The sequence below is a fragment of the Anas acuta genome, chromosome 1 (genome assembly GCF_963932015.1).
Source record: "Anas acuta chromosome 1, bAnaAcu1.1, whole genome shotgun sequence".
In the NCBI taxonomy this organism is placed as follows: Eukaryota; Metazoa; Chordata; class Aves; order Anseriformes; family Anatidae; genus Anas; species Anas acuta.
Window position 1 is genome coordinate 25,221,498 of NC_088979.1, and position 26,451 is coordinate 25,247,948.

At 41.0% G+C, this 26,451-nt stretch overlaps 1 protein-coding gene and 2 long non-coding RNA genes across 3 annotated transcripts in view; 1 reads left to right on the forward strand and 2 right to left on the reverse strand.

Annotated features, from left to right (window-relative positions):
* Nucleotides 1-8,565: 8,565 nt before the first annotated feature.
* Nucleotides 8,566-9,578, reverse strand: LOC137851970 (uncharacterized). Its single transcript, XR_011093593.1, has 2 exons — nt 9,420-9,578; nt 8,566-9,152 (listed from the first exon to the last, which is right to left on the reverse strand). It is a non-coding gene; the product is annotated as an uncharacterized lncRNA (long non-coding RNA).
* A 90-nt stretch (nt 9,579-9,668) lies between these two features.
* LOC137851972 (uncharacterized) lies at nt 9,669-13,554 on the forward strand. The gene is made up of 2 exons (XR_011093599.1): nt 9,669-10,313; nt 10,402-13,554. It is a non-coding gene; the product is annotated as an uncharacterized lncRNA (long non-coding RNA).
* Nucleotides 13,555-13,670: 116 nt separating this feature from the next.
* CCDC169 (coiled-coil domain containing 169) overlaps nt 13,671-26,451 on the reverse strand; it is a 28,430-nt gene continuing 15,649 nt past the window's right edge. Inside the window, 5 exon segments of the mRNA XM_068673129.1 lie at nt 13,671-17,090; nt 20,761-20,837; nt 23,472-23,525; nt 23,725-23,776; nt 23,778-23,818. Of these exon segments, the coding sequence (XP_068529230.1) occupies nt 16,988-17,090; nt 20,761-20,837; nt 23,472-23,525; nt 23,725-23,776; nt 23,778-23,818 (327 nt within the window). The 3' untranslated portion in view covers nt 13,671-16,987.

Genomic DNA, 26,451 nt, shown 5'->3' on the forward strand with positions numbered 1-26,451 from the left:
TACATAGCTGGCCCCTTTTATTCACCCCTTCTTTTCATCTTCACGTGCCTGTTCCTTCCACATCCATTGTGGTTCCTCCTCACCTTTGCCCCTTCCCCCAAACAACTTATATCTCACACTTTTCCACAATTCCCTTCAAGCACTCCATAATGAGTTTTACACAATCCCACAACCCCTCTCAGATACCCCCAAGTAAGTTTGCTCTTTGCCATGAGACCCATGGTAAACTTCTTCCTCTCCACAACTTATCTGTTACAAAGCCCTGGTTGAACCCTCTCAAGGATTTGAGCAGCTCCTGTAGTGGCCTCTCAGACAGTGATCTGAGCTCTCTGGTTTATGGGATTGTCTCTGTTATCTCCTTCTCCTTAGGGTTTGTGTATCTGGGTGTGGTTTACTACTTCTCATGTCTTTCATGCCGAATAGCCATTAACCAGATACCCCCACAGAAGAGATGCCCTTACTTGCCAGCTATCTACACAGCCTATACTTGCCCCATAGCTTTTACCTTCCACATACCTTTTAATTCCATGTATCCTTACACAGATTTATGACCATTAACTTCAGGCTCTCAACTTTGTTTCCTTCATAGTCAAAAGTCAGTGGAAAATTTTAGTGAAAAATGTGCTTGCCCCAAAACTAAACCAGCTTCTAGGAAGAACTCGCTTTCTTTATTGTCTTGAGAGGGAATCTTAAGACTAGGCTCCCAATATGAGGACTGAACATGTCCCTTATAGGGTGATAAACTGCATAAATTGCTAAGTATCAGAAAACTTTAAAAAAATAAAAATAAAAATAAAATCTCTTTCAAGATGCACATCTCAGGCAGTCTTTCTCCTTCCTTACTCACATTGCTGCAGAAACCTAGCCAGAATTGGATACCACCAGATTCAGACCAGGAAAACAGTCCCCTTTGAGTGCACGGCAGGCCTCATGGCAGTGTGCAGTAGTGTCCCCTCCACATCCCGAACCAAACATTGATTCCCCCTCCAGCCCCAGTGATGAGTACGGTGCATCCCAAGCATTCACATTTTGGCATTTCCCTGATAACTCAGTCATCCTGCACTCACTCACAGAGCGCCTTCCTTCAGCAGGAGCAAGGGCTGAAGTTCAGAGAGTCACTGATGAAAATGGGATTCTGGCATGAAGGACTGCATGAGAACAACGTGCACTTGCCCACCCCCAGAAGAAAGAGTAACTTGTGGTCTTTTTAACAGCAGCTTCTCTTTCTCTGTTCCCAGGGAGCTCATCTGGCTGGCTGACCTGACAGGGAAGTGAAGATAGGTGCAGAAACATGTAAAGAAACACAACAGCTACCCACTGCCTCTAAACCAGCTCTGCCAAGGGCTCCAGCAAGAACCTCAGGACAACTGGCAGCCCCGACCAGTGCTCAAAGAGTCTTTAAATTTGATTATTCCTGCTTGATCGTGAATAAGAAATGAAAGGTCGCTTAAGTCAAATCTGGTTTGAGTCTCATGAAGGAGTGCTGCAAAATGCCCACATTTCTTTGACAACGATGCTGCTGTCTCATGCCACCTCTTGTGTTGGGACATAACTCCTCTGGCAGCTAGGATGAGGGAAAAATCTCCCTCAATGGCTTCTTCATGGTTGTTTCTACTAAATTTCTGGGATCTGTATTCTGGTGTGTGTTCCAGCCTGCTAGAGGAGGTGATAGATGACCCCAAGGCAGAAGTCTGGCCCTGGTTTCGGGAGAGCAAAGCTCCTCACACACATAAATACACAACTGTCAGAGTTGCTCACAGGAATACCTCCGGGTAACTCATAACAGGGTGCCAAGGGACTCTCAGAGAGCATCTGAGATAGCTCTACATATAGCTGCTGCCTCTATAATGGCATCTGTATGCACACAAGCAGCACGCAGAAGACCAGTGACTCAGGCTGTTGTAACAATAAGAAAAATTACTCTTGACAAGGGATGGTTTGTGCACGTGCCAAGATCATCTTCTTGTGCATGTTACGTACACCTGGCATGCTGACAGTCCGCAGAGAAGGTGAATGACTGAGATACAGGTCCTGAAGGACTGCATCTGCCAGGAATGCCTCTGTGCCGTGACAAGGGCTGGTGGTGATGGGTGCCCAGGCACAGGTGCCTCCTACAAGAGCTTTCATTGCTTTGACATGTTTCTGCAGTGTTAATATATATATATTTAAAAAAAAAAAATCGGTTAAGCACAGGGAAGTGTTTTTAGGCAGGGTGTACAATATTGTAAAGCATCCTAGGAGGAATTCAGAGTGTCTCAGAAATCCAGCTTTGAATATACCTTGTACAACCAGATAGTGCCTTAACGTTGAATATAACATCAATTTTCCCTTTTATTTGATACAGGAGATCAAACAGCTGCTTGCGGTAATAACTTAATTTGTTCTGTAGTTAAAATAATTAGAAGAATGCTTATTCCCCTTGAAAGCAAGCTGTGCTGCTTAATGCATTAACACCACACTCACCATCTTGGCTGCTTCTGTCAGGAGGAAAGCAGCAGGAGCTCTTCCCCAGGAACAAAATCCCATTTCACCTCATGTGACACAGCTCTGTACCACCACAGAGGAGTTCATAGGCAAAAACTGTTATGTTCCTTGAAAACTAATGTTCATAGAAAGTATGCACTACAATTGGCTTAACTAGTCATTGGCAACATTTTCTTTAACTGAAACATGCACAAGTCTTAAAATGGAGGAAGTGCATCAGAAAGTAAAATGTGTCCACTATTTTTTATAAGTGTAAACACTTTCCATGCAGAAGAACTGCCAGTTGCTTCCCTTTTATTTCATTTCCATATATTTTATTGATTTTCCCTCTATTCAGTATGATCCATTTTTTCCAAGTCAAATCAACTTGTATAGATTTTAAAAATATATTTGAAAATTGAAAATCCTTTATCCTTCATTTTCCATGCTGCATAATGCAGAGGCAGATCAAAATCTGTCAATCAGAGACCTTTCCCTGTGATCATTTTTTCTCCTGGAAGTCTTACATATTTGAAACTCTTTAAGGTGCATTGCTTCTTTGCCGTGCCACAGGGAGGTCAAGTTTCAGACCAGCACTGCCGGTTCACACAGCAGCATTGTAAGAAATCGCAGTGGGTACTTATGGTGTTTTGCTCACAGGGATGCATTTCTGGAAATTTGAAAATGCCTTGAAAGAAGACAGACCTCTCCTTTCATCCTTCCAAAAGTAGAGAGGAAAAGAGCGTGTACTATCATTGCAGTTATGCCATTCTTCTTCCCGTCAAGCTAAATGTCAGCCTTTTAAAAATCCTGCTTAAAGATTCATGTGAACAGTCTTTGTCAAAGGCAGATTCTCAGGTGAGCTGGAGGTTGTGGAAAAGTAGATGTCAAGCAGTGACTTACAGACATAAGCACACAGGCAGCAGGAAGCTGAGAAACCAGCCTTATGTGTTAACTGCAAATGGATTTCAAGTAAAGTTTAGGGTTTGATCTCTCATTTGTACTTTTGGTCTATTTTTGTTCTGGAATGAGGGAAAAGCTGGTTTCACCTTTCAGTTCTTATGTAACAGAACAAATTTAGAGAAATGTTTACATTTCTTCTCAAAGGCTTTTGCTCTGACTATGGCTATTATAAAAGTGCTATAACAACAAGAGCTAAGAAAAAAAAATTCAATTCTCTTATGTTACACAAATGATAGCACTGTGTCAAGTGAGATGTATCTAAGCCTCCTCTGCCATCACAGCTCTGGGGGTTTTAAGCTGAGTAAGAGGCCCTGTACAGCTCGCAGATGAAAACAAATAATGATTTTCAAAGAACAAAAGAGAAGGAAGGAGATGGGAGAACGTGTGGACCATTGGTAAGGTTAGCACACTAGTCTGCTCTTTAAAGGAAGCAGAAGGCAGCAAAAGCAAAGCTGTGCCACACAATTCTTTGTTGTTACCTCTGCTTTGCAGCTGCATTTGCTGTCTGATCTCTAACTGACAGGAGCCATAGCCATTTTTTGGCAAGTGGTTTGTCCTTATACGTCACTTTTAGAACTTTATTCCATAGTGCATGACAAGAGAAACTTTCCTTACTGATCTTCAAAACCCCTTGACAAGCAAAATGGCAAGCTATCACAGCATCGTTCTCTTAATTTCTCTTTCTCAGGCTCACTTCTGCATATCATTTTTGTTTTGATCATGCTCTCTCAATGAATGCTGGTGCTACTTGACCTTTAAATGTCAAAATCCATTTGACTGGCATTAACTGTGAGCTCTGCTGCCATACACCATATGTGAATGGCTAATATACATGAGAATCAGGAGATATATTTCACCGCGCATAACTAGGCTTATGAATTCATTTTATTATTCCTATCACCTCCCCACTCCCATGAAAATAAATTTTCAACTACCTATTGCTATTTTAGGAAGAGAGGAGGGAGGGTATACACAGGCAAGCTGACTGACAGTAGTCAGCTCACTCTTCCAGCTAAAGGTCTGAGCCTGCAAGCTGTTTCTTGTGGGTGGATCTTTTGCTTGGATTGAGAAGCCTGCAGAATTTAAACTGAAATAAGCTATAGCTCAGCTACAAGGCATAAACTCTTACTTTAAAGGTTCTTCAAGTGAAGAACCACTTAAAAAGTGAAGTCACTTTACATGTTATTGTTACCACTTCTCATTTGCTGCTATCAGTTTTGCAATACAAATATTCTGCCTTTTAATTTTTTTTGTGTTTGTCTTACATTGGGAGACAAGAAGCAGCGTCTGTCACTGCATCTGTTTGGATGAGATCTGAAATCTGAACTGAGTATCTCATCTTTTTCCTTCAAAAGTTATGGAGAATGGCAGAGCAGGAGAGCCACTCGTGAAGAAGAGACTTCAAATATTTCCAGCAGAGTCAATGGTTTTGTTCAGGCTCGCTTCTCTAACCCAAAGCTGTTTTGGCAACGATGCAGTCCTATTAGATGTTCTGTACTCATTTCAGCTAAGACAAAATATCATATTGCTTCCAGTTCTCAAACCAGTAAGGAAGGAAGATAAAGGGACTCTTTCCTCCAACAGTTGGACATCTGAACATGACAGATTTCAAAGCCATTTATTCAAAATTTTGCCCACAGCATGCTGAAGAAGAGACTAAGTATTTCCACATGTGGCTGTCCTTTTGACTGCAAAGGTGGGCTGGCCTGTCCTACCCATTGGAAGGTCTTCCAGCCCATGGAGAAGAGGCTTAGTTTTCAGGACAGGAGAATGAAGAATACTCACTAACTAACCACTGAAATTCATTTAGGCTAGACTGGTAGAAATTTACATGACAAATAAATGGGATCGGGGCTCTACTGTGCTGCAGAAATAGTCCATGGCCTTAACAGCTCGCAGGATGTCATTGTAAAAAAATGGGTATTACTTCTTGCTGGGTGGCCAGCCATTAAAGTCAGAGAGCCTCGTTTCTTTGGTGTTCAATAAGAGTAAGCACGCACCATTTCCACCATTCATTCAATTTTCTTGTGTCATCTTTCTGAGTTACCAGGCACTGACTCATTTGCAGGTTTTCACCGGTGATGCCTGTCACTTCGAGATGGAGACACCTCTAGAACATGACAGCGTTACAGTCCCTGCAACACCCACAGGAAACAGTTGTTATCCCACAAGCAAGTGAGAAATTGAGTCACAGTATCATCAGCATCTCCCACAGCCCAGTCTAGTGTCCTAATTATAACATCATTCCCTATTCAGGATCCTCTGAGTAAAATGAAGCCTTCAAGGTATGTACCTCGGTCATGGTGCTGAGCCTTGCCGGTGCAACAAGCTGTGATGGACACCTAGGCCCCCACAGGATGACCCCAGGAGATCCCGTAGGCCCAAGCAAAGGCTGCTCAATATTCACCCAGTGAAATGCCTTATTCTGAAGGAAACCAGATGTGGCCATTACCTAGGAACTTTCTGCCCTGCTACACAGAGCTCCCCCCTCCATATTCATCAGCACACATAGCTACGCAGGTTTACTGAGCCTTCATCCCAATCAAAGGAGCAAATTTGATTACTTAATGGCCTTTAAAAGGCAAATTTAAAAGTAATCATCTATTTTTAGCTGAACCATTTCTTTCAAAAGTGTTTTCCCAAGAGCTTAGGCCAGATGAATGGGATGCTGTTCCCAGAGCCATGCAGCTCTCCGGCAGCTTCTGCTGACTGCCCTGGAAGTTTAAGGTACAATACAGCAAAAAGAAAGAAAATCTTCTTTTGGTTAGATAACCACTACCTGAGAAAAAAATTACCAGGACCGCAGATTTTTGTGGTGTTGTCATATATCAGCCTCAGGTTTTCTCACATAGTACAAATCCTCCATCCACCATCCTGAATGTGCACTCCCAGTGGGTGCTACTGCCCTGGGAGTATTGTTACCTGTGGTGGTGACAGGGACTTACAGAAAACAAGGCCTGTGTTCCTTGTACTGAAAACACCACATTCAGCACCCGAAATTGAGCCTTGAAAATTCAAAGACAAAACCAAAACTCATAAATAGAATAATAGTCACTAAAAGCCATTATAAAACTTTGGTGTGAAGTATTTTCCACATTTTTTTCATGTTTTACTGTTGAAAGAAAAATACACACTTTAGAACAATGATCACCAGAATTTGTTACTGCGTTTTTTAATTTAATTTAATTTAATTATTTTTTTTTCCCCATAGCAAATAGTCTCTTATTACAGGGAAGCTGCAGTCCTAGACATGCCACACGTCCTTAAGGCTGACTTTGATTTCCTACCTTTTCTAAGAAAAAAATCAAGCAGCTTTACCCAAAAAACACCTAAATTTTATAGGTTTGTGATTCCACTAACCAGTTAAGAGCCAGGTGCCTGAAAATAACTTCAGCATTCAACTACAAGACTGGCACCTATAATGCTTTCACCTCAGCCTTAGTTTAAAATCACAGGACAAGACATGCACAATAAAAAAAAAGGCTTTTTTGGGAACAGTTTCATACTTGGGGAGAAAACCTACTGCACACACTGAAGCAGCTCAAACTTCACCTTCCCGAGAGCTACAGCTTGGCTGATCAGCTCACAGACAATAATTTTGCTATCCCTATTTTGTTAAAATTTTCAAATTGTGACTTCAGACTCTTTAATATTAGTTATGTTTAAGGCTAGAGGGAGGTTAAAGGGGTTAAAGAAGAGGGAGACTGACCTCCTATATTTAAACAAATGCTTTATGGGCATCAACAAAGACAAAGAATGGACCCAGGTAGAGCATCGCTCCCAGGGATGCGTGTGTTATAAATGTTGATCGGCCAGAGAGAGGGTGAAAAGGTTACAAAAACCTCCGTGACATTCCTTATTAAGGAGACCTTTTCATTTCACTTGACTGTGATTACTCTGAGATTTGTTGTATATGGATACATTTAACAACATGAAGTGGTATTTAAAACAAAACAAAAAAAACAAACAAACAAAAAAAAAAAAAACACAAAACAAAACACTATTTTATTGAAATATTCTAGCAGCATATTTTCTGTTTCTCAAACCCCGCAGTTTTCCGTGACTGTGGAAAACATCTATGTGGCAATATGCAGGTGATGACATCAGTGATGCCTTTATTTCTGTATGGCACAAAACCCTGCTAACAAGGAACCATAGAAAGGCTGAAATGTTCCCAGCATTTTGAGGGATCCAAAATGGAGTACAGCAAAGACTTTCTGGTTAAGCTGCATTTCATAGCAAAGTGGTCAATAACTGAAAGTGAAGCTCCCTCCAGAAATAGCTCACTTGCTTGATTTGGATAAGATAGAGCAGATTTGAAGGGAGCTCTCCACCATTCCTCGTCCTGATCCTGATAGCTGGACTACTGCCTGGATGGCTTATGCTTCTCGCCATTCAGCATCTGAGTGCTGCAAATCTCCTCCTCTGATTTATGACTTTCCCCAGTCGATACAAATTGGTCATCAGAGGCAGATTCAGCACCACGAATTCCCTTTCTGGAGCCTAACTTTCAAGCCCTGTCTCATTTAGGCCGCCTTTGACTCCAGTCTGTGAAGTCCTTTGAAAATCTGGCTCACATCGTAAACCTTAATAGCTCATTCTGTGCTATTTTCTCTTTAACCCTCTTTTTAAAATGCCCCTGAAAACCTCTCTGGGAATCCACTGAATGCTCTTTGACACACTTTGGACAAGTACCTCAGCTACAGTTACACTCCTATTCTTAAAAGGAATGCCAAAATCTTCCCGCTTTACTTGAGAGCATTGTCTCCCTCTATTTTCTTTATGTGAAAATTCAACCAGTCCATTAAACTTGTTAAGCTTTATCTTTCTGAGTAAATAAATTATGCCCTTGGCAAGCCCCTTTTCTTCTGTAGCAGAATAATCCTCCTTGCCTCTAAGCACAATTTTAGGTTTAAAATAGTCCCTCAAAAGTATTTCTTAAGTAAACCTTTCAAGGAGTTTTATAAAGTAAGCTTCCTCCTCTCCCCCGTCTTTTTGCCAGTGCTTGTTTTAAATTGATGTTTATATGAAACTACAATGTTTTTATAAAAATGCTGGATTTTCCCAGAAAATAAGTTGAAACTTTTATGGATCAGTTTTGTCTTCCATGGCATAAATCTGTTATTTAGGTAATAGTCATAAAGTTATTCTTTGCACAAGAATATCATAGGATGTAGTTATATAGAACAGCCCTGAATAAGTGAAGAGTAATTTTTAAAATACAGCCAGTTTTAACTAACTTCTATTTACATTTTTATATTGCTTCCCTCTTCTGCCTTTTGCACATCCCCAGAGCTTTGGCTGGGAAAGAAGCAGGGTACTGTTTGTCCTCTGTAATGTTTGCATGTTCTTCTTCCCATTTTCTGGATCTTTGGGCACAGACCATTCCTTCTTTCTGCTCTGGTAAATGCCAAGGGCACTGTTCCCAAATGTTCATTCCTTCAGACCAGACAAGTAGTCCACAGAGCTGTATAAAGCAGTAAAATTCAAGCAATTCCTCATTAATATTTTGCCAGTGAGACCAGGGAGAGGAGCGCAGAGTTCAAAGAGGGCACAGCAGCAGCCAGAGCTGGCATTAGGAAACAGATGGTGCCAGGAAATCACCAGGTCAGCAGCTCACAGCTGAGCCCTGCTGTGATTCAGGCTTGCAGGTGACCAGCTTCAAGAGAGCAGGATGAAGGAATCGGTTTGCAGTACTGTGAAATGCTACGGTGAGAAAGCTTGTGCTGCAGATAATGGAGAAGTCAAGAACAAGCAAGTAAAGCAATTAACTAGGAAGAGCAGAGTGCTATGAGGAGCAAGGCAGGTATTTTACCAAGGATTTTGGAATATCTGCCATGAAAACTGCTGAACAACCCCCAGCCCGTGTTGGCGAAGCCAACAACAAATAATGCCCTACTGTGTTGAATCGTGACATACTGTCAAATGCTGATATCCAATACTAAAAGCATCCATGTTGATATAATTGATGAATTTTCTCCTAACTGTCCCACCTCCAAATTGTGAGGCTTCAGTGTAAAATCTCAATTTGAAGACCTTGGGGGTCAGGAGGAGGAGAGGTGAACGTGAACCCGCCATTAGAAGGTAACTTGCAGGAACGTGCTGCCTGCTAAAACTGTAAGCACTGGACTGCCAGTAACAATCTGGGGCATGATAATCCCTTAATGAGCAACAGCAGGTGCTAAAGTGCTTAAAGTAAATCACTCCTGCATTTTAGGGAGTTGTTATTTGTGTCATTGTTATCAACAAGAGCAAATCTGACAGGACTGGCAGCAGCTGGTGACCTCTGGTTCGGAGGGGTTTCTGGTCTCTGGTCCCACCAAGCTTGCTCCTGGGGCCTCTGTGGTAGCAGTTGTGCAGGTGACACGATGACAGGGCACCTCTAGGGCCAGTGGTTCCGCTGGGGGCAGGGGCAGCACGGCTACGTGAGCCATCAGGGCAAGTCCTGGCAGCCAGGCCTGTCCCACCACTACCCCAGGCCTAGGCAGGGCCACTGGGCCCACCAGAGCACTCCCAGTCTCGGGCATCAGGCACCTCCCTTGGTGGATGGATGGATGGATGGACGGAGGGACGGACGGACAGACGGATGGATGGATGAATGATAGAACAGACAGATATCAGCCTGCAAATGAGGGTGGTCAGGATTTCTGAGGGCAGTTGGGGCCAGAGGCAGCTTGGAGTGGCTGAAGCATCAAAACCTACACGACGATTTAACATGTGGTTTTGTAATACCAAATATTTGGTCTTCTAATTGTGATTGGATTGAAAGGCGGTGTTTTTTTCTGCTTCTGGCTGGCATTATGTTGACATAGTTTCTCCAGACTTCTGTTACTTGCCCAGTTTTGCATGTCTGTGGTGTACACTCAGAAAAACTAGCCATTGAAAAGGTATTAATAAAAATTGAGAAACATTAGCCAAGACAGCAATGAGCAAAGCATGACACGGTAATTTTTTTAATTTGGTGTTTCATTGCAGATGTCCAGAGTGGGGAACACAGCACAAATGTGTGGTCTTTCAATCCGTTTTTACTGTCCCCGTTCCTCATTTGCCCTTGCTGCAAGAAGACTGACGGTGTCCTGGGCTGCATCAGGCAAAGCACTGGCAGCAGCTGAGGGAGGTGATTCCTCTCCTGTCCTCAGCAGTGGTGAGACACACCTGGAGAAGTGTGTCTGGTTCTGGGCTCCCCAGTAGAGGAGAGATATGGACATACTGGAGACAATCCAACAAATGGCCATGAAGGTGATGAGGGGACTGGAGCACCTCCCCTGAGAGGAAAGGCTTTCAACTCAGAGAAGAGGAGGCTCAGGGGGATCTCATCCCTGTCCATAAATCCCTGAAGGGGGAGGGTGCAGAGAGGCTGGAGCCAGGCTCTGCTCAGTGGTGCCCAGTACCAGGACAGGAGGCCATGGGCACAGCCAGGCACCCAGGAGGCTCCCTCTGAGCACCAGGCAGCACTGCTGTGCTGGGCGGGTGACGGAGCCCTGGCACAGGCTGCCCAGAGAGGCTGTGGGGTCTCCTCCTTGGGGAGCTCCAAAAGCCGCCTGGACGTGGGCCTGGGCAGCCTGCTCTGGGTGTCCCTGCTTGGCCAGGGGGGCACCAGGGGCCTCCAGGGGGTCCTGCCAGCCTCAGCCATCCTGTGGCTCTGTGATTTTGTATGCAATAGCACAGGAGAAGCATTTGTCCTCAAGTGCCAGTGAGAGACAAAAGACTTGGCCTGAGAAAGGAACAAATGATTTCTGGTGGCAGATGACTTAATCCAAACATTTTAAGTGTATTTGGACAAATTATCCTTGGCCTAGAAATATATTGTACTAATGAAGTTATGCTGTCAGCCATTGCAGGCCTGGCAGGACTTGCAAACTACTTTAATCCTCCAAGAACAAATTTGCCCAGGCAATAATTTGACTTGTCATTAGTAAATTCCTAGCTCAGCTTTTTAAGAGACAGGAACATACAAAAAAGTATTGATCTCTACATTATTGATTCCTACCAGATGATTGCATCAGGTTTCTTCTGAGGTCTGTAGCAAATTGATCTATGGGCTATATTTTCCCACCTGTATATTGGAGTTACACAGGCTTTAGAGAGGGCTTTTTAGAATAATGCAGCAGCTTGTTGTTTTGATTTCAAAAGAACATGGAGCTTGCCAAATCTCTTCAAAAGGAGGGAGAAAAAAAATAAGGTAATTTGTCCTTGTAAGTGCTGATGAAACATGAGAATAGATCAGTGTGCCTTGTAAATAGGGTGCTTAAGAACAGGTCCTCTGTTGTGTGCTGGGCTGATGCATGAAAAAAAAAGATAACACAAAGGGGAGTCAGATTGCAGCAAGGTTTTTATTCTTGCCTTAACATCTCTACCGATGTTGGGTGTCACTCTCCCTAACCAGATCAAGAAAAATAAAGATGTTTTCAATAACAGGATTCAACCTACCTAGCTACGCGTTAGGCAGCTTTTCCTGAATTTGTCATCCTAGATTTTCTTTCCAGTCAGTAGAGAGAAATCCACTAGATAGGTCATCTGATCCATTTCTCTCTTTGTTAGAATGAGAGGAACTGCTCACTGATGAAGGTGTCAATTTCCTTCCATTGACTACACATGGAGCAGATGGTGATTAGCTCAGGTTTAGATGTATGACTTCTAAGCACTAGTCTGAGACAGATCCCATGCTTTTATTTCCTCCTTCTCTCTATTTGTTTTTTTTTCCCAAGACATATCACTGTCCTATTCCTAATCAGCACCAGATGAGTCAAGAGGGCACACCCTTGTTGCTTCATCCTTCCCCCAAAATAACCCTTCAGCTGTGCATGACTTCCCTGCTCCCCAGCCTGCATTGCTCGGTTAAACCACGCCATTCCTGAGCAGATTCCCCACAGGCCACTTGCTAGTGCTGAGGAGGGCTTGGACAGCTGCTGCAAGCAGTGCCTGTGGTGCAGTGGGAGCACAGCGTGTGCTCAGCCACACCTTACCAGGGGTCCTTCTGTTTTCATGGCTCACATTTTTTCCTTTGACAACGGGAGTGATGCTGCTGGGCTGCGTCCATTGGGCAATACCCTGACATGACTGATAACATTTTTTTTTCAGTAAGACGCAGCAGACACAGCTGTTAAGGGTCTGCACTAATGGGTCTGCAGTGTTATCCTTCACCATAAGACAAAAGAAAACCCGTTTGATTTAGGTTAGGCTTGTTCGGGCTCATTGTGCTTTTACCAGCTGGTTTCCTTCCAGCACTGCTGTGTTCATCTTCATGTTGTTTTTCAGCATACGGTTCTCCCCACTTCAGAGGTGGGTTGCTGAAGCGGGGTTTGCCTTGTCCCAGGCAGCAAAGGAAGGGGTGAGGCAGTTGCATGGAAGCTGTGGTGTAGGAACTTCGCCAGCCTGGGAATGAAGCTCGGCTGCTTACCTCAGAGAAGTCAGCACCAGGGAACTCGCTGATATCAAATCCTGATGGAGTAGTGGAGATTCTCAAACGTGGACTGGGTCATGGCACCAGAGCACTGAAGAAACTGCATTACCTACACCTGGAAGCCCAGCTCTACCTCTGCATTAGAAACTGCCCAGGTAGCACAAGCAGTTGATCAGCATCAGCTGATCATGCCTCAAAAGAGCAGCAGTCCTGGAGAACTGGGTTCCACGCTATAGCCTGTAAGGAACCACATGCAATGTTTGTATCTTTGGAAGAGAGGGTTAAAATCATCTATCAAGTTAAACAAACACTGCCACCTTGGAAAAGCCTCATTACATCGCCTAGAGATGTCTGCCATTAGTGTGACACCTCCATGTAAAGAGATAAAGCTGTTGCAATTAGATGTGATTTTCATCCATGCAGTTTACTTCTGCTTCCAACCAGTTATTTCAAATTACTGTTTGTGTTTGACACCAGGCTGGCAGCAACAGCAGAAGCTCAACAGCACACGGACTCACTTATTTATTGTTTGCTGTGCCATATCACATTTCTAAAGATGCCTGTGCAGCATCTTCCCCTACTGGAAAGGTATTGAGAGTAAAATATGCACCTCACCTTTGCCAGTGGAAATGGAGTATCATAGCAATCAGGAAAGCTGTGAACTGTGCCACCCACTCAGTTATTTACATAGATCATCCATTAAACAAAGCATTTAAGCAATGAAATATCTCTTCTATTCTGTTAATAATGTCTGCAATATGAGGAAACTCATCACCCAAGTTCTCTGGAGTCTATGGTTCTGCTGTCTAATTACTTAATAATTACCCACATAGTCAATGTCTATCCAGTAAACATTTTATTTTTATTCTGCCATAGAGGAATTCAGTGCTGCTATACTGATTTATTAAAAAGAAAAATCGCGAATCAATACCTCTACATCACAAGAATTTAAAAAACAGTAGTGAAATCATGTTTGGGATATCATGTTTGCTTAGCAGAATTTTATTTTTTTAATTCATATTTTCCAGCAACAATAGGGCTAAGTACTTTAAATGCCATAGTTACCTCAATGTCATGACTTGTCTGAAACTGGTGGAGTTACGTGAGTAACCACGTAAAGGAAGTGTGTTCTCAAGTCCCAAGAGTTAGGAGATCAAATTTCCCGGTCCACTGATTATGGACACTTACACTACAACCAATCCATCTGAAATCCCAACTACATTCTGTACCGCAGGAAGAAGTTTGGCCAGATTCAAACCTTCAGCTCTAATCCTGCTTTCCTCTGGCATTTAGTTCTATTCACTCACTGACCACAACCATCAGCAATTCAATTTCCTATTTTTGTCTTCACCCACTGTTTAGAATAAGCCACACAGAAAAATCGTAGGAGATAAAATTTACCTTACAATGGCTTAACAAAACTGCAAAAGGTCACCCTGTCATGAAAACAGAGAAAAAAAACAGACTTCACTATGCTCCCATCTCTAGTTTAAATAAACCTAGCTCTGTGATTCAGTCTTCTGGGCCTAGAATGAGAATAATAGTACACACTGTGCATTGAAGGATTAATGACTCTTAAATGCGCTGAAACCTTTCATATAGAAGATGTGTAAAGACATGCAAGTGTTCATTGCTGCAAATGTAAGCACGAATCATTTCAAAGTAGAGTGTACCAGTGAGAAAAGTCTACACAAAACAAATCCAGGAATTTCAAACACCTGTCCACCCCAAAAAAACCTGACCCAACTCAAATGAAAAACCAACCAACCAACCAACAAAAACTAACAGTGTAAATAAAAGTGTTATTGAGGTCCAAAGATGTAACACCAAAGAAGTTCTTGGTTTTCACCACAGTTCTTGGATTTCCCTTGAAACCGTAGTTCTTTTGAACCCACAGTTTTCTTTTGAAACCAAGAACTACCTTTTAGCTGCTGCAAAGAAACTCGACTCAACAAACTTAGTCATCAGCATGCCCTTATTTTCAGAAAGACATGAGGAGAATGAAATGCCAATTTAAACCGCATCAGTAGAGAGCTACAACCGCTTTGCAAAGCAAATGCTACAGCTGGACACGTAATTAGTATGGTGAAACACATGTTTCAGTGCTTAATTATCATACTGCTGAGTTTCAAATCCTGAGCTTGTTCCTGGCAAGCTGAAACAGGGACTAAGAGGGACATAGTCTGCTCCTCTTCTCAGGTCATTACTGCACCAACTGTACCAATAAAGTCTCTTTTTAAGCTTCAAAACTGTTACCTTAGTAAGGACTACCCATTAGGGAATTGATCAAGTCTCCTGCTTTGAATAGATGCTGCTCTTCCGTGCTTGCACAAAGTTTTCAGTCCTTTTGAGGTGTTACATGGCCTGAAGTTGAATGCATTGACTAACGTTTGCTTCAGAGAGAGCAGTGATAAATGTTTGCTGCATGAATCCAAGAACTGGATATTCTTCACTACTGCAGATGTCCCTTGTCTTTTGTGCCAACAGAACTATTATGGTGATTTTTTTCCATCTCCTTCTCCGCAAGGACAAATGCCAGCACAATCAGAATTTGGAAACTTTCCATGTAAAAAACAGGAACGGAAGAGAGACACCCTAATCAGCTGTGCTATGCCGACCAGCCTGCTAAAGAAAGAATGATACCAGGTGCATCGTAGTAACATTAGAAATATCTGTAATACATCCCACCCTGTGTAAGAGAACAAATGAGGTTTGCATACTGAATATGCTGCACAATACTGCAGGTCTTCTCTCCCTGCGTTTTAGGATGACATCATTGATCTTTTTGTAAGAGTTTAATTACAGCCTCACTTTAATGCTGCCAGTAATAAGGAACTATTTGTATTCCTCTTAAAGAGGCAAAAAGCCTTAGTAGGTATTGCAAAGTGCTAGGGATGCTCTTAAAATAATAAAGGGCAGTCAATCAATCACATTTGCTCTGCCAAGAGCTTTTAAGATGTAACCTAGAGGCTTGGAGCTTCATTATCAAAACATTTTTTTCTGTTGCCACTTAAAAAAAATCCGTCAAAGTTTAATGACTAAAATGTTGTAGGTAATGAAACTGCAACAATAATTGCATGCTTGAAAATTAAAGTTCAATGTAGTCCTACTGTTCATTGAAGAGACCAACTTTAAAGACCAGCACTGTTATGGACCCTAAAAATACACAAATCAGTGCCACTGAAGAATTACATAGAGATTTTTATGGAACCCAGGCTGTGGATACAAAAATTAATTTGAGAATTCAAATTCCCAATTAGCAACATAGCATATCAGGAAACATAAAGTGTATGTAGTGTTTAAAAGGAACAGCCCTCCACAAGACAGGCTCTAAAGAATCCTTAAAAATGCTCATTTGTCTTTCATTTCTCCCCATAAGTAGTGCCTAAAGCAGATGGACATGGAGGCATGCTTCTAAACCATGCAAAGGAAAGGTAGTGGTCAACATTGGATCTATGGCATGCCAGCTTTTTAAAAAGTTAAATTTGGAGGTGTTTCATCTCTCTGTTGGAGCAGTAAAGTTCATGGGAAAAAACAAAACAAAACAAAACAATTTGATATTGTAAAAGAGCTCTACTGTATGGTGTCATGTAAGAAATCAGACTGGATAATAAACTATGTGTTGGTCTTTTTAAAAGCCACACGAAAAACGTGTCCAGCTGTACCAGCACCAAGCTACTTGAGAGGCTCTCTTTGATGGGGGGATGCCCTTGGATGGAATTTTCTCTGAGATTCACTATTTGGGTAGAGAGATTACATTTCAGATTAAATCAGTGCTTTTTTTTTCTTCTTGGTTGAGAGGTCAAAAATGTTAAAGGCTTATTTATTTTCAAGTTATTGTGCAGTCAGAGTTCAAGGATCTACATTGGCTATAAACAAATGAAATGTCCTCCAAGGCTCCCACTTCCCTGATGCCCAGAATCACTGATGAGAACCAGAATGGAAAAGGTCAGAGCTCACCAGAACAAAGATGGCAACTAGAAGAACAATTTCATCAGGCAAAGATGAACACTTACACTAGGGCTGCCAAGAAGATGCACTGGTCTGGGCTCAGTATAATACAGCAAAATACATTCATTTTGAATTTAGAAATTTTCAGTTAAAAAAAAAAAAAAGAAGAAGAAGAAACGTGATTGGAATTCTTTGCATGTATATAAATCAGTGCTTTAGTTTTGGAAGCTGCTTCACTCCTACAGTCTTTTTTATCTGTCCTTTTTGAGGATTTACCATCTTCGGGTTTTGTAGAATGCCGCATCTCTCCCTGAAATAAAATGGGTAAAGTTAGCCATCAAATGTCACGCTTGCTGTAAGCTTTACTGCTAGAAATTTGCATGCTTATTATATTAGCATAACTGATTATTATGGTGAATTAATAACTCTGAGAGGAGAAAAAACAAGCATATTTCTAGGTTTGAGGGCTAGCAGAGCGTTTAATTATTCTGCATTCTAAACCAATCCTCATCTCATGATTCCTGACTACTTCCTGTTATCCGAATGATGGCATTTGAAGAACACGAACAGAATACTAAACATCTGCACAAAGACAAAGCTCAAAGGAGCCATTTTCATCAGTTGCACAATCCCCATCAAGAAATGGAAAACCCCTCCCTGTAGATGCAGTTACAGTTCTCCGCAGGTGTTTCAGCCTGTGGCCATTCTCTCGAGCCCAGGATCATACATGAGAACTGCTGGTAGCAGGCTTCTGAAGTGGTGCTCATCAGAGACACATATGCCACCTAGGTGAAACCTACCAGAGCTGTTTTCATCTTGATCTAAGAGAAATCAGTGGGTATGTAAACACATCTCCAGGGGGGGAATGGCGATTCCACAAACTGGAAGGCTCACTCTCATGACCGAGCAGCATGCATCTCTACGCTTACACAGAGCGTCTTTGTTTCTCTCCCTGCTCATCACTGAAGCAGACACAAGCACTTCATGTACTCCAGTGGCAATATACAGGGTTTCAGTGCCTTTCAAGTAATAGGCATTCTGAAGTAAAACATATCACACCCCCACATCTTTACATCCATGATGATAGGCCAGAGAAATGTTTGTTATGTGTTGGAAGTTGTGATGACACAAACTGCGCAAGCTTCAAATTTCTGGGCAAACATCCAAGTAAGCTGTCCCTAAGGCTCCCTGGTTTTCTTGAGACCAACACTTCTTTTGTTCCAGCTCTTGCAAGCAGCCACAGTCTTGAAGGGAGAGCTGGCCCCGCAGAGATACGGAGCTGCAAGATTAAGAGCATGGCAGACCAGAACCCAAGGCTCTGGTCTGCTCAATAACCAAGTGATGATTCAGACTCGGACCAATTGATTACGCAAAGTCAAAAAAACACTGCAGAGCTGGACCAAGCATATGTCCGTGTGGAATTCTGTATGCAGCAAAACCTCTTTCAGCTGAGAACCAGCTGGGCTTATGCCAGCTGCAAGCCAGAAGCCAGGCAGTTGCAGCCAGGGCAGTGCTGGAACTCAGCTAAAGGCCCTGAAATATGTCTCAGTGTAACAGTAAGGGCTCAGGATGACATTAAATTGGCTGCTCAGACTACGTCAGACACTTAAGTCATTAAGATATCCATGTTTTTTTTCCCAGTTGCCATCTTATCTATTTTTTTGGTGTACTGTGCAATATCATAAAAAATGACCTCTCTCAAGCTTGCCTTCTGTATTTGGATGGCCAGGGGACAGAATGCATCAACAATTAGTGTTCACAATTAATCTGAAAAAATATTACAGTGTTGTTTTAATATATGGATGGGGTTTTCTGTATCTGTACCTAGAGTTAAAACAAACATTAAACATTGTTTCTTGGTATGGTTTGAAATCCAGTGAAGACAGGTGTTTTCTGAAAGGCTAATAGAAGAACTCTGGACAGAAAAAAGATCAAATTATTTTCAAGAACAGTTTATTTTCAATCACACCTATTTCCTCTTACTTGGATTAAGTTACTCTCATTAATGTCAGCTTGAATGAACAACCTTCAGGCAGTAAATCAAAACATAATTAAAAAGGAATAATATAGCAGTGACTGTAATAACTTTGTGATGATTGAGGGGCATTTACCTGTATCTAGTGTTTAAAATACAAATGAGGCCAAATCCCCATTCTTGTATCTGTGTTGTATACTAAGACCAAAGCTTGAGTTAATAGTTTTAAGTCACTGGTCACAGAAGCCAATGTTTTGCAAACCAGATTCTTCACTACTATGGACAATTTAAAAGATGAGTGTGTGTAAAGTACTTTGAAGTTAAAAAAGAAAAACCTCTGAGAGAAAGTGGATGGAAAATGGGTATTTGGTTACAATATGCATCCTTTGAGACCAGCAGTCACAGGAAACCTTATTTTCTTTTGTTTGATATAAAGAAAATTAGAGAAACCCGCTGTCATATAATTTCAGGTAAGCAATATACTAAAATAAATTAATTAAACCCACAACAAAATCACAGTTCAGTGTTAACCCTCAGAAAATCTCAGCGTCTGGGTGATGATATTTAATCTCCCAACAAAGACAGTAAATTCTCCTAATTCTAACTTCCTGAACTCTTTCACATGGGCTATGTTAAACAGTGGTGGTTTCACACCAATGGCCACCCGAGCGTCACAATCGCTCTCTCATTCCCTCTCCTCAGAAGAAAAGGGAGAGAAAATACAATGGAAAAAGCTCGTGTTGAGATAAAGACAGGGAGATCACTCACCAATTACTGTCACTGGCCGGAGCTGTCCCTGATCTGACATGGGGCAGCTGCTTCACCCTTGCACCCCCTCACTACCAAAACTTTGTCACATAAACCCAATACAAATGCATCACTGGGTCCAGATGCAACATGCTGGATATATATGGGGAACCTCAGACCCACATAGTGCTTTTTCTGTATTGAGAAACTTCAGTTAGAGACATTAATTCATATTGTACCATGTTAATTCATATTCTACTAAAATCCTCCTCTGGAGCATGAAAATCCACTGTTCCAATTTGAAATCCTGTTATTCTGTGCTTACAGAGAATGAAAGGATAAAGCAGGTAAGCAAATATGCATACACATTTTCATGCTTATAATTTACTCATTACATTTTTAGATGCTCTCAGTATGTATTGTGGATGCTAGTATTAATAATATAGGTAAGTGGGTTCATGGAACAGTATTTATTGTGAGATGCTAAATACATAGAAACCATATTAGCTCAGGAAGTCTTCAAACAGAAAATGTTTGGGAGAGTTCCAAAAGCAAACATTTTATCTGCCTGCCCTGATTTTACACACTGTTGTAGGCATCTACTTATGGTGACTGGAGGCAGGATACTGGCTTCAACACACTTCCGATGTGATTCCCTGTATTCTTCATACTTTATATTCTTAATATTTTCTGTTCAGTTAAAAAATAAATCTCCCCTGATTTCAAGCATTCTCAGAAGCACTACAATCAGAAATTAATTTTATTTCTCTACAGCTCAGAACAGGTGGGCTCGTCTCACATTTAAATTTCTAACCCATATAACTAAACAGAAATCTGTTGAACAATTAAACCTTCTTATGTTGCCAACTAAAATCACTCACATTATCATCCTAAAAAGCCTTACAGTCTCTACTGACTAAAAAGCACCAGGCTAGGCAATTATTTAATTGAATTACTCTTAATGGATTAAAGAGTACTCTTGCTGTCCCCAGTCCTGCAAGTAATAAGGAAAAAAAATTAGACCTTTTTAATACAGGTTGAAAGGGAAAAACATCAGAGAGCTTGCTAGATTTCAGAGAAGCCACTTAAATATATGTATTTTCAATCATGCAACATACTTAGTATTAAATAAAACAGATTGAAAAGCAGTATCAAAAATGATGTTAAGATTATTATTTTATCATTAGAATTATGTTTAGTGATATTTAACATGAACAGAGAGTTGCACCAGAAAAAGAACGAATATAAATAAATTTACCTCAATATCTGGCTTTCTCCCTTGACTCTCAGAGCATCTGCTTTTTGCCTTTCAACAACTGTAAGTGTAGATGAAGCCTGCAATAGCCAAAGTTTTACAAAACAAGTTAAATCCTAATCATAATTACAGTTAATACAGTCAAATATTTTCAAACTGACTGACCAATTCTAGTCTTACTGCCACAAAATACTTTAAGCACATATTAGACCAATGCCTTGTTTATTTGGGGGAACGGAGCACATGCCAAAATTCCTTGCTACACAGAAGTATCTGGATAATCAGAGACTATGTAATTTAAAATTAGCCTATTTTTGGTCATACCGCCTTGAACTCCATATTCTCAATGAAGAAGCACTATGTTTCTAACATACTTTTCTGAATGGGATACAAAATGTACTAAATTGTAGTGATTTAGTTGGATTTTTGAATGATTAAAGTATTAATTAAGAACAGGTACTACTTGAAAAACAGCACAGCATGGAAACCTCTGCATACTCTGGAGGTCATGACAACATTTCTGGACATGCTCAAAACAACAGTTGCTACCCTTGGAATTGCATTTAACAGAATCTGAGCAGGATTAAATCAGTTGCTTCTGCTGCTCCTTAGCTCATGGTGTTTCCTCCTCACCCAACGCTTGCTGCTTTTCCAGCTTCCTTTACTAGAACTACCTCTCAGAGGTTCGGCTATGCCAAGGTAAGAGAAACAGAAAACGGAGCAGGTGTGGGGCTTGTCTGGCTGCCACGCACACTTGAGTGTCTAGCACAAGCGAATCGAATTTTCTCAGCCTCTTTAAAACAGGTCCATCAGGAACATACAATAACTGCGTGGTAATCATGACATACCATGTGCCAGCTATACCAGGCCACTGAAGACTTTTGAAAGCCTAGGACTAGATTTTGGAGCTACCTAAAGAAGATTCAAGGTCTGGATTATTTAAACATCACATTATACAAGATGTGTGAAAACATCCTGCACTTACCAGAAAAAAAAAAATAGCACTGAATAGAAGCAAGTCTCACTGGTTATAGGACAATGGTTTCTGCTATGTTTCCACGTATATAATGCATTAGGCAAGCATTCCTGACCCAGTCACAGCAAAGTCAGCAACTGAAGACAGGTAGATTAACCTGAAGATGATTATTTTCATGGACCTATTAGAATGAATCCAGAGGAGGGCCACAAGGATGATCAGAGGGCTGGAGCACCTCTCCTATGAAGACAAACTGAGGGAGTTGGGGTTGTTCAGCCTGGAGAAGAGAAGGATCCAGAGAGACCTTATAGCAGCCTTCCAGTACCTACAGGGGGCCTATAGGAAAGCTGGGGAGGGACTCCTTTTCAGGGGGTACAGTGGTAGGACAAGGGGGAATGACTTTAAACTAAAAGAGGGGAGGTTTATATTAGGCATTAGGAAGAAGTTCTTCCCTCAGAGGCCCTGGAACAGATTGCCCAGAGAAGCTGTGGATGCCCCATCCCTGGAGGTGTTCAAGGCCAGGTTGGATGGGGCTTTGGGCAACCTGGTGTGGTGGGAGGTGTCCCTGCCCATGGCAGGGGGTTGGAGCTAGGTGTTTTTTAAAGTCCCTTCCAACCCAAACCATTCTATGGTTCTATGCATTGCCCCCACATAGTTCTGATATCATGGCATTGAGTACAGAAAATGTAATACATGAGTCCCTAATGCCCTACTTAAGCAACATGCCACTGCATATGCCTCACTTCAAATGGTCTTTCATGCAAGTTTAAGTGCTTTTCTGGGCAGCCCAACATATATGCTATTGCATGTAGTAATGAAAATATCTTTTTATGCAGCACCTTCCTCCAACAGTTCCCAGCTTCACTGATATATTACAATTATCAGTCTGGACTTCCTTGTTTAATTCTGGAGAAGTTAGCTTGAGAAATTCTTTCAGATTATCTAAAGTGGCAATGAACCACATAAGAGAATCACTTGCCCACTGTGCAAAGACATGGAAACACTGCTAATTACAGCCTTTCACTCCAGTTAGCTATGACAGGGATTACATGACAGTCATTCCTGAATATCACACTAAGCTATTACTTCTACATTATTCAGGATTTAAGAGTGTGTTGGTTTTTTTTTTTTCACAACAAGAAGCACCAGAAATCTTTACAGGTTCCCTGTAGCTTGTAATATCGACTTTTATGTATTACATAATTTGCAGCAATAAAATTTAACTTCTGAGTTCATAAAAACAAGAAACCTTATCTTTTATCTTGTAAATTTAATTGAAATACGTACTGTATTGTCATGCTGAGCTGGCTAGATAGCTTGTCTTTAAAAGACAAAAAAGGAAATATGAAAAAGGTGGGTGACACTGCTCCTAATAATTTGGTTCTGTTCTTCAACTGAAACATCAAACTGAGCCACAGGGGTCTTGTGACTATTGGATGGACAAGCAAGTATCAGCAGATTGCTTCAGCTTTCTCAGTTAAGGGCACTTTGACTATCCTTGGAAGCAATGAAACTATAATTGATACAAAAGCAAAAAATGGATTTAAAAATAAAATAAATTGAGTAATCCATCATTCCTAGCTCTTAAACATTTTAAAAAGCAATTTTTATAATGAATTTGGAAGACGAATGAAGTGATAACAGACTTTTAGCGCATGGCATTAACAGATGCTATTGCTATATTAAGAGAGCATCAAGATTTTAGAAATGTACTGAGTCACACAGGTTTTTTGCTTACCTGTAAGATCTCTGAGAGGTACATGCGCCGCTCATCATTAGCTTTGTGGTAAGCCTGTGTTTAAAATAAGCAAAACAGGCTACTAGTAAGCAAAATACTTAAAAAGCTGAATCATACAGGAAGAAACAAATACAGAGCAGAGCTTTTTCCAGTGACATATTTTGGGGAATTATTCTATTGTGTGTTGCACACACACTGTCTGTCAGACAGTGTAACAGCTTTTATAGACTAGATTCATACAGTGATTACAAACCTTTGCCTCTTGTTCCAGTCTAAGTTCATAATCTTTTAGCTGATTCTGGAGACTTCTCTTCTTCCAGTTGTTTAAGAACCTCCTTCAAGGAACCCTGTGGTTATAGTAAATAAAACAAATATTTCCATTCTATGTAAAGACATCACCATTACAGCCCTTATTCTTCAGGCATTATGATGCTTGTCGCTGTATTTGCTTCTTGTGCACTTTTTGTTTACAAGGTTCTGGCTGGCACACCACAGAGACAAAAGCAATTAACCATATGTTACAATTATCAGTTGTGAACTGCACATTTCCAGTGCTTTAAAATGATACAGATAACAGTTTTCCACACTTGTGGGCCTTGTTAGGTAAGCACAGTCACTTTGTTGTGACCAGCCAGAACTGCTTCCTACTTCAACCAAAGTTCACTCGGTTACTTTTCTAAAGGAGGAAGATTTCAGATCCCACCTGCACATCCATCTTCAAACTACTTGCCAAGGGAGCTGCTGGAATGGCTGAGGAAGTACAGGGAATGTCAGTAGTAACCCAAAAGAACTTGGCTAGAAAGCAGTATTTTGGAGAGATGCTATTTATTTGTTTCTCTCTGAAATGTGGAGCCATTTACCTTGTGTACAACTGGGTTCTGCAGGAGTAACCATGGCAGAGTCCACTCTTGGTTACCAGCACTGGCCCGTTCTCTGTAGTGCAATCAGAACACACACCCTAGTGGGACCTCCTCCATTTCTACCACAGGAAACTGATTCTTGTAATCCCTTTCATAAATTGATCCACTCCATCCAGTAGGTACATTCTTATCAGGAGGCTCAAATAGACTAATTTCTTAAATTTCTTGCCTCGGATTATTCAAGGTAAGTTTATACCTGTTTGCTATTGTACTGAAGTTATATTTAAGGTAACTGCTTTTCTTGGCGTTATACAGAGAAACCAGGAATGTCTTATTTCAATGTTCATTTTACTAGGATAAATGAGCTTTTAAAAGTGGTCTCTCATGCAGCAGCCTCTCCTTTCATCAGATCATCACAGTAGCCCTTTGTACACCAGCTGGAGCCCACACTTACACTTGGAGAGCAGAGCCATACTGGAGCATGCAGTACTCCAGAAGCCTTAACAATGTCAATAATGCTTCTTTATCTGTATAGAGAAACATTAAGATTGCATTTTCCTTTTTCACAGCTGCATGGTGATGGTTTACAGTCAACATGAGATCAAATACAATACCTCTCTATACCCTCAATAGATTCTCCACTGCAGCTGTGTCCAGGTGATCAGCTCTCAATTCATAACAGAATTTGTTTACTACTTCCTCAGTCCTTTGGTCTATACTATTAAATTTAAAACCCATTTTTAATAGCTTACTCTTCCGTGTCATTCTCTTTCTAAACAACATCCAGATACCTATTATATTACATAATTGGTATCAGGAGAAAATGTTGTGATTTATTTCTATGTTGTATATCAAGGTCATGCATAACATGCTGAGATTATTCCCAAACTCAGTCCTGGAAGAACTCTGCTTGTACTCTCCCAGCAGCCTCCTATCCACTATTATGTTCCATTTGCCAGCTCCTTACACCTTCAACAAATTGATTAATTATCACTGTTTCCAAACTAATCAGCCACTTCCCATGTGACATGGTATCTTTAGTAGAGGTCACGGTAAACAGAATTACTGTGTTTATCCTGACAACAAATCTATTGTCTCATCACAAAAAGTTAGCAGGTTTGCCTGGCATGAACCACTTTTAACAAATCTGTATTTCAATTTTGTTTTGCCCCAATTACTCCTTTATCTTACATCTAGAAAAAAAATTGCTATTCTTTAATGCACACAGTACTACCATCCACAGCTTTATTAAAACCACTTGCTATCAGATCTGTAATGTAGCCAGACAGTTCTCTCAAAATCCTAAAGTAGAGATTACCCATTTCCCTCAATTTAAACCTAACCAGCTCCTTGAGTTTTCCTTAGGATTTGGTTACTGCCATTTCCTCCACGTACTTGCTGACATTAGCTAGCTCTTTCTTTGTCCTGCATTTTTTATCATTTCTGCCCTTATTGAAAGCTTAGGCAATATCTATATATATATAATGTTTAAATTAAAACAAATAAATGTATGATGACTAGGTCTGACAATTTTATGACTGGCTTTTCTATAATGTTCTTCTAGATTTTCCAAATCTAAAACAGAATTCTCTCCTTTTTATCCAGCATTTTCTGATAAAATGTGCTAGCACAACCACTGAGATCTGTGCCTCATCATTACTAGCACTTGGTTTTAGTCTTTATTTACAAGCATCACATGTGATAACAGTTTCTGGAAATAGACATCTAATGATATTATATCCAAATTCATAACCATCCAAATATTATATTCATATATATATTTGATGTCATGGACAGGATTTACTCTGAGGTGAGAATATCTACATTTGAGAGTTGGCATGTGAACTAAGCTCCTGCTAAGAGTCACAGTCAGCACCATCAGTGATGCTCAGAGTCATTCATCTGAGCAACTACAATTCAGCTGCCCTTGGAGATGCCGTAGGGCGTCCGAGACATCTGTATGTGGCAGATATGACACACGGGTTACAGGAGACGTGTATCCTTCTGAAGCAGCAGTGGGCTATTCTGTACTGAAATGCCTGCAAGTCTCTGCTTACACAACTATTCCATCAAAGATACCTACTGAGATGAATTTAGATACCTATCTCTATACCAAGCTG